Source organism: Camelina sativa, chromosome 14, assembly GCF_030686135.1.
Source record: "Camelina sativa cultivar CO46 ecotype springtype chromosome 14, ASM3068613v1".
In the NCBI taxonomy this organism is placed as follows: Eukaryota; Viridiplantae; Streptophyta; class Magnoliopsida; order Brassicales; family Brassicaceae; genus Camelina; species Camelina sativa.
Genome location: NC_141893.1, coordinates 22,973,327 through 22,982,386, shown reverse-complemented (window position 1 = coordinate 22,982,386; position 9,060 = coordinate 22,973,327). Strand labels below are relative to the sequence as shown.

The following is a 9,060-nucleotide window of genomic DNA, read 5'->3' as shown; positions in this document are numbered from 1 at the left end:
GTTTCTAGGGTCAGAATCTGTGACAATCCAATGCATTTGACTAATTATAAGAGTTCGGAATGAATTTGGAGTGTTTAAACAACACTTAAACCCGTTTTATCCTAAAACAGGCTTAAACCGAGAAAACAGGCTAAAACCGAGAGAACACATTGATTCGAAGCAGTAAACAGCTTTGTTACTGTTTCTAGGGTCAGAATGTTTGACAACACATTGCATTTGACTAATTGTAAGTGTTCGGGATGAATTTGGAGTGTTTAGACAACACTTAAAACCGTTTTATCCTAAAACAGGCTTAAACCGAGAAAACAGGCTAAAACCGAGAGAACACATTGATTCGAAGCAGTAAACAGCTTTGTTACTGTTTCTAGGGTCAGAATGTTTGATAATACAATGCATTTGACTAACTGTAAGTGTTCGGGATGAATTTGGAGTGTTTAGACAACACTTAAACCCGTTTAAACCCAAAACAGGCTTAAACCAAGAAAACAGGCTAAAACCGAGGGAACACATTGATTCGAAGCAGTAAACAACTATGTTACTGTTTCTAGGGTCAGAATGTTTGACAATACAATGCATTTGACTAATTGTAAGTGTTCAGGATGAATTTGGAGTGTTTAGACAGCACTTAAACCCGTTTAATCCCAAAACAGGCTTAAACCGATAAAACAGGCTAAAACCGAGAGAAAAAATTGATTCGAAGCAGTAAACAGCTTTGTTACTGTTTCTAGGGTCAGAATGTATGACAATCCAATGGATTTGACTAATTGTAAGAGTTCGGAATGAATTTGGAGTGTTTAGACAACACTTAAACCCGTTTAATCCCAAAACCGGCTTAAAGCGAGAAAACAGGCTAAAACCGAGAGAACACATTGATTCGAAGCAGTAAACAGCTTGTTTACTGTTTCTAGGGTCAGAATGTTTGATAATACAATGCATTTGACTAATTGTAAGTGTTCGGGATGAATTTGGAGTGTTTAGACAACACTTAAACCCGTTTAATCCCAAAACAGGCTTAAACCGAGAAAAGAGGCTTAAACCGATAAAACAGGCTAAAACCGAGAGAAAAAATTGATTCGAAGCAGTAAACAGCTTTGTTACTGTTTCTAGGGTCAGAATGTTTGACAATCCAATGGATTTGACTAATTGTAAGAGTTCGGAATGAATTTGGAGTGTTTAGACAACACTTAAACCCGTTTAATCCCAAAACCGGCTTAAAGCGAGAAAACAGGCTAAAACCGAGAGAAAACATTGATTCGAAGCAGTACACAGCTATATTACTGTTTCTAGGGTCAGAATGTATGACAATACATTGCATTTGACTAATTGTAAGTGTTCGGGATGAATTTGGAGTGTTTAGACAACACTTAAACCCGTTTAATCCCAAAACAGGCTTAAACCGAGAAAACAGGCTAAAACCGAGAGAAAACATTGATTCGAAGCAGTAAACAGCTTTGTTACTGTTTCTAGGGTCAGAATGTATGACAATCCAATGGATTTGACAAATTGTAAGAGTTCGGAATGAATTTGGAGTGTTTAAACAACACTTAAACCCGTTTTATCCTAAAACAGGCTTAAACCGAGAAAACAGGCTAAAACCGAGAGAACACATTGATTCGAAGCAGTAAACAGCTTTGTTACTGTTTCTAGGGTTAGAATGTATGATAATACAATGCATTTGACTAATTGTAAGTGTTCGGGATGAATTTGGAGTGTTTAGACAACACTTAAACCCGTTTAATCCTAAAACAGGCTTAAACCTAGAAAACAGGCTAAAACCGAAAGAAAACATTGATTCGAAGCAGTAAACAGCTTTGTTACTGTTTCTAGGGTCAGAATCTGTGACAATCCAATGAATTTGACTAATTATAAGAGTTCGGAATGAATTTGGAGTGTTTAGACAACAATTAAACCCGTTTTATCCTAAAACAGGCTTAAACCGAGAAAACAGGCTAAAACCGAGAGAACACATTGATTCGAAGCAGTAAACAGCTTTGTTACTGTTTCTAGGGTCAGAATGTATGATAATACAATGCATTTGACTAATTGTAAGTGTTCGGGATGAATTTGGAGTGTTTAGACAACACTTAAACCCGTTTTATCCTAAAACAGGCTTAAACCGAGAAAACAGGCTAAAACCGAGGGAACACATTGATTCGAAGCAGTAAACAGCTATGCTACTGTTTCTAGGGTCAGAATGTTTGACAATACAATGCATTTGACTAATTGTAAGTGTTCGGGATGAATTTGGAGTGTTTAGACAACACTTAAACCCGTTTAATCCCAAAACAGGCTTAAACCGAGAAAACAGGCTAAAACCGAGAGAAAACATTGATTCGAAGCAGTAAACAGCTTTGTTACTGTTTCTAGGGTCAGAATGTATGATAATACAATGCATTTGACTAATTGTAAGTGTTCGGGATGAATTTGGAGTGTTTAGACAACACTTAAACCCGTTTTATCCTAAAACAGGCTTAAACCAAGAAAACAGGCTAAAACCGAGAGAACACATTGATTTGAAGCAGTAAACAGCTATGTTACTGTTTCTAGGGTCAGAATGTTTGATAATACAATGCATTTGACTAATTGTAAGTGTTCGGGATGAATTTGGAGTGTTTAGACAACACTTAAACCCGTTTAATCCTAAAACAGGCTTAAACCTAGAAAACAGGCTAAAACCGAAAGAAAACATTGATTCGAAGCAGTAAACAGCTTTGTTACTGTTTCTAGGGTCAGAATCTGTGACAATCCAATGAATTTGACTAATTATAAGAGTTCGGAATGAATTTGGAGTGTTTAGACAACAATTAAACCCGTTTTATCCCAAAACAAGCTTAAATTGAGAAAACAGGCTAAAACCAAGAGAAAACATTGATTCGAAGCAATTAACAGCTATGTTACTCTTTCTAGGGTCAAAATATGTAACAATCCAATTCTTTGAACTAATTATAAAAGTTCGGGTTGAATTTGGAGTGTTTAGACACCACTTTTACCCATTTTGTCCCGAAACAGGCTAAAACCGTGTAAACATTGATTCGAAGCAGTAAACAGATTTGTTACTGTTTCTAGGGTCAGAATGTGTGACAATCCAATGGATTTGACTAATTGTAAGAGTTCGGAATGAATTTGGAGTGTTTAAACAACACTTAAACCCGTTTTATCCTAAAACAGGCTTAAACCAAGAAAACAGGCTAAAACCGAGAGAACACATTGATTTGAAGCAGTAAACAGCTTTGTTACTGTTTCTAGGGTCAGAATGTTTGATAATACAATACATTTGACTAATTGTAAGTGTTCGGGATGAATTTGGAGTGTTTAGACAACACTTAAACCCGTTTAATCCTAAAACAGGCTTAAACCTAGAAAACAGGCTAAAACCGAAAGAAAACATTGATTCGAAGCAGTAAACAGCTTTGTTACTGTTTCTAGGGTCAGAATCTGTGACAATCCAATGAATTTGACTAATTATAAGAGTTCGGAATGAATTTGGAGTGTTTAGACAACAATTAAACCCGTTTTATCCCAAAACAAGCTTAAATTGAGAATGTTAGTTTTAGACGGAAGCAAAGAGAACAATTTGAAAGGGATTGAGTGAACTATGTAGAGAGAAGTGAGAAAACATATCATTCCCTTAGTATTTCCATTACAATGTCGGCTAAGGACTTTAAATAGTAAGAAAGGAACTAGGGCAACCCTCTAATACACTCGACAACTTGGATAGGGACATAAAGGAAGGAGTGGGACAATCCCAAGGGTGAAAGTGACATGACTTGGTGTCCTTAAGGGAGGCGACCCGTGACCTTATCCTCCAACGGCTCTATTGCTACTTCGAGATTCTTCTAATGGGCTTTGCTAAGTAGTCCAGCCTCCCCTCTTCTCATTTCATTCGATATGGCTCGGCCTTATTAGTAAGTGTACGGACGTACGGACGTACGGACACTTTCAAGTCTCGAGTGTCTTATGATCAATACTCCCCCTCAAGCTTAGCCAAGTGGAATGGCTAAGCTTGGAACCCGCGAGAGACCACCTCGTTAAAAACCTTAACATGGAAAACCACATGGGACAAAGCCATGTTAAGGAAAAGAGTGTGATCTACACGGGTTAGAGGAGTTTGTTCACGGATGTGTAGGGTCTATTAGTCCAAGTTTGCTGGAGATGTATTCGCAAATCTGTGGACTAGTAGCCTTTGTGAAGATGTCTGCCAATTGCTCTTGGCTTGGCGTATAACATGGTAGGATCACACCCTCTTCTATCTTCTCTCGTACCTTATGGCAATCTACCTCAATGTGCTTAGTTCTTTCATGAAATACCGAGTTGGTTGATATGTGTATTGCAGCCTTGTTGTCACAATGCATGGTGATCGGTCTTTCATTCTCTACTCCAAGGTCCTTGAGGAGGCCTTTGAGCCATGTAAGCTCGTTGGTGAGCTTCTTCATGGCCCTATATTCTGACTCGGCGCTTGATTGGGACACAACCTTTTGTTTCTTCGACTTCCAAGTGACTAGGTTTCCTCCAATGAACGTACAATACCCTGTGGTGGATCTCCGGTCAGTTGTATCACCTGCATAGTCCGCGTCACAATAGCCCACGAGTTCAGTATCGTTGTTCTTCCCCATCCAGATGCCTTGGCCAGGACTTCCCTTGAGATAACAAAGGATCCGTTCGAGCATTTGCCAGTCAAACTTTGTTGGAGCCTTCATATGTTGGCTGACTTGGTTTACTGCATAGCAAAGATCCGGTCTTGTGATTGTAAGGTAGATGAGCTTTCCCACAAGCCTACGATATCTGCCCACATCCTCATATGGCTCAGCCAGCTTGGTTACGTTCCGCATCTCCCCCTTTCGCTTGACCTGGTAACCTTCTTCAAGGGGTGTGGGAGCCGGTTTGGCGCCTAGCTTGCCAGTTTCACGGAGAAGGTCAAGGGCATACTTCCGTTGAGAGAGAAACAGCCCCTCCGGTGATCGAGAAATTTCAATGCCAAGGAAGTACTTGAGCTCTCCGAGATCCTTAATATCAAAGGTGGAGTGAAACAGAGCCTTAGTGGTAGAGATCCCATCACGGTCATCGCCGGTAATGATTATGTCATCAACATAGACGAGAACGACCACTCGACCATTCTTAGTCCTAAGAGTGAAGAGAGTGTGGTCGGCTTCAGATCGTGTGAAGCCATGCTGGCGAAGCGTGGAGCTGAGTTTGTGGTACCACGCCCTAGGGGACTGCTTCAAGCCATAGATGGCCTTGCGGAGGCGAAGAACTTTGCCTGGAGCGACTGTAGCCTCTAAGCCCGGAGGAGGGTGCATATAGACTTCTTCTTCGAGCTCCCCCTGAAGGAACGCATTCTTGACGTCCATCTGCCATAAGTCCCATGACAGATTGGTGGCTAGGGAGAGAACAACACGTACCGTGTGAAGTTTGGCCACCGGTGCAAACGTGTCCGTATAATCGGTGCCATAGGTCTGGGTGAAGCCGCGGGCAACAAGACGAGCTTTGTACCGTTCCACAGCACCATTACTTAGATACTTGATTGTGAACACCCATTTAGAGCTGACCGCTTTCTTTCCCTTGGGGAGATCTGCCTCGTCCCAAGTATGATTGCGGATCATGGCCCCGGTCTCTTCATCAATAGCATCTAACCATTCAGTGTGGTCTTTGGCCTCATCATAGGTTTGTGGGATAAACTGAGCATCGATCTTGGTGAGGAAGGCAGCGTGTTCTGGAGGGAGCAGGTCAAGTGAACACACAACTTGAATCGGATTGGCCACGGCCTGGTTGTTGTAATAAACCCGTTTTTCTTTCCAAGTGGACGGGTGAAACTTGAGCCGTTCACTCCGACAAGGAAGAGCTATGCTGGATTCTTGTTGATGTGTATTATTGTCAGCACTCGGGTGACCACGAGCCTCCGAGATACCAGGGATTGATAAATCAAGAGGTTCATCAGCGGAAAGATCAAGCAGCTCCGAAGCATTCTCTTGATCTTCTTCTTGACTATGCGGCTCGGAGGAGGTTGGTGTAGAGTCTTCAGTTAGTTCTGGCTGAGCCTGATCAGGTTGGTCTTGGTCCATGTGAGTAGATGGCATTGTGACACCAAGATGATTCAGTAGGAATCGTAGGTTGGTAGCTCGATCGGAGTTGGAATGAGATAGATCCTTGAGGCCGTCCCAGTCCTTTGTCTCGTAGTATCCTTGTTGTTCAAGGAACTTCACGTCTCGGGAGATAAGTAAGCGGCCGGTGGTGGGATCATAGCACTTATACCCCTTTTGGCTCGTCGAGTAGCCGATGAACATGCATTTGGTGCTTTTGGCGTCGAGCTTAGTCCTTTGTTCACCTGGTACCAAGACAAAACACACACACCCAAATACGCGTAAGTGATCCAATGAGGGTTTAATTTGATTCAATACCTCATATGGTGATTTATCGTGTAAGACTTTGGTGGGAGTCCTATTGATCAGGTAACAAGCTGTCATCACGGCGTCTCCCCAAAAGCGTTTGGTGACATTGGTTTGAAACATCATCGCCCTTGCCACCTCCATAAGATGCCGGTTCTTTCTCTCGGCCACACCATTTTGCTGGGGCGTATAAGGGCAACTAGTTTGTTGTAGTATGCCGTTTTTGGACAAGTGAGCTCTAAGTTTATGACTTGTGTATTCTCCTCCATTGTCCGATCTTAGTACCTTTATTTTAGCATTGAAATGATTAGTGACCTAATTCTGAAAGTTAACAAATGCATCATAGACTCTATCTTTAGATGGTAACAAAGTAAGCCAAGTGTACTTTGATTTTTCATCAATAAAAGTCACAAAATACTTGTTATTATCTCTAGATAAGCAAGGTGAAGTCCAAACATCAGAATGCACTAAATCAAAACAATGTTCATAAATAGTAGTTGACTTAGGAAAAATAGACTTGCAATGTTTGCCAAGAATACAAGGTTCACAACTTGAATTATCAAAGGAAACATTAGGCAACATTAATTTAAAAGCCTTAGAGTGAGGGTGGCCTAGTCTAGCATGCCAAACATCACTCGAAATACTACTAAGGTTTGATATAAGTGAAAACACATTAGATGGACTTGATGAGGTTTTCTCTAGGACATATAGATCTCCCTTAGCATCTCCTCCTCCAAGAACCTTTCCAGTCTTAATATCCTGAAAATGCACACTGTTAGGGCCAAAGATAGTGTAGCAGTTTAAATCAGTTGTAGCTCTTTTAACCGATAAGAGGTTAGAGGTAAAAGTAGGCATAAAGAAAGCCTTTGAATCCTTGTCAAAGAGCTTCAAGTCTCCTACACCCTTTACTGGTATTCTATCCCCATTAGCAATAATAACATTACCCACAGCCGGTTTTATGTTGTGTATAAGACTAGGGTTACTTATCATGTGGTGAGAAGCACCCGAGTCAACAACAAGGGTTTTACTAGGCTGTGAGGCAAAGAAGGTGGTACCAGATTCTTTTAGCGCGGCAATGGATTTGATGAGAGCCTCCAGGTCAGACTTCCTCACAAGATCCCCAAACGAGGCTGCCATAGCCGTAGCCGCCGCACTGCCTTGGTTTGCTGCACCGGAACCTTGACCGCTTGGTCCTTCATGTGAGAGGTTCGCTTTGAACTTGGCCGGCTTGAGGTGAGGGTGAAGAACCCAGCACTTGTCCTTCATGTGTCCCTTCTTTTTGCAGTGGTCACACACCATGGCTCTCCGGTCGTCATGTTTGTAGGCGCCCTTGTTTGCAGTTGCCAAGTCTTCCTTTCCACTAAAGAGACCAAGGGAACCTTGTTCCTTTTGCACTTGGGAACAAACGTCTTCAAGCGTAGGCAGCTTGTCTCCCCGGAGGATATGTTTGATTAAGTCATTAAACGCCGGGTTAAGGGTGAGTAGGAGGCCAAACACCTTGTCTTGCTCCTTTCTTTCGTTGAGGATGGCCGGATCAATTGTACTCGGTCGGAGCATGTCAAGCTCGGCCCATAGTGACCTAAACTTCCCAAAGTGCTTTGTGAACTCCAAATCTTCTTGATGAAGCCCATTGATTGCCTTCTTGACTTCAAACACTCGGGTTAGGTTGGTCACGTTCCCATAGACATTCGCTAGCGTCTCCCACAACTCCTTGGCCGTCTCGCAGTATGAATAGGCTTCAAGGATAGGTGCGTCTAGCGAGTTTTGGAGAATGGCAAGCACGGTCTGATCTTCTTGGAACCACTTAACTTCCTTCTCGAGATCAGCCTCCTTGTCTTCTTCCTTCTCTTCTTTACCATCTTCCTTAGTAGCTTTCTTGGGAAGCTGGTCCGTTTCCACATGGATCCACAGCCCCCGGCCACTAAGTGCGGTCTTTGTGGTTCTCTTCCACAACAAGTAATTTGCTCCTTTGAGCACTACCGGGGTTACAATGGTTTTGGTGTTATCCATTGTTACCGATTTGAAACGACAAAGTAGAATGAACTAGGTAGAATATTGAAATGAAGTAGTATTTAGATGGTTTAGGAGTATAAGGAAGAACAGAACTAGATTTAGAGAGTCAAGGATCAAAGAACTTGCTCTGATACCATGTTAGTTTTAGACGGAAGCAAAGAGAACAATTTGAAAGGGATTGAGTGAACTATGTAGAGAGAAGTGAGAAAACATATCATTCCCTTAGTATTTCCATTACAATGTCGGCTAAGGACTTTAAATAGTAAGAAAGGAACTAGGGCAACCCTCTAATACACTCGACAACTTGGATAGGGACATAAAGGAAGGAGTGGGACAATCCCAAGGGTGAAAGTGACATGACTTGGTCTCCTTAAGGGAGGCGACCCGTGACCTTATCCTCCAACGGCTCTATTGCTCCTTCGAGATTCTTCTAATGGGCTTTGCTAAGTAGTCCAGCCTCCCCTCTTCTCATTTCATTCGATATGGCTCGGCCTTATTAGTAAGTGTACGGACGTACGTACGTACGGACGTACGGACGTACGGACACGGCCATACGGACACTTTCAAGTCTCGAGTGTCTTATGATCAATAGAGAAAACATTGATTCGAAGCAATTAACAGCTATGTTACTCTTTCTAGGGTCAAAATATGTAACAATCCAATT

The 9,060-nt window shown here is 42.0% G+C and overlaps 1 protein-coding gene across 1 annotated transcript; it reads right to left on the bottom strand.

The window, feature by feature from the left end:
• Positions 1-4,112: 4,112 nt before the first annotated feature.
• LOC147928543 (uncharacterized) lies at positions 4,113-8,393 on the bottom strand. Its single transcript, XM_087486188.1, has 5 exons — positions 8,364-8,393; positions 7,388-8,267; positions 7,157-7,291; positions 5,400-6,178; positions 4,113-5,168 (listed from the first exon to the last, which is right to left on the bottom strand). The coding sequence occupies exons 1-5, from the start codon at positions 8,391-8,393 to the stop codon at positions 4,113-4,115; spliced, it is 2,880 nt and encodes a 959-aa protein (XP_087342314.1).
• Between the last annotated feature and the right edge of the window lie 667 nt (positions 8,394-9,060).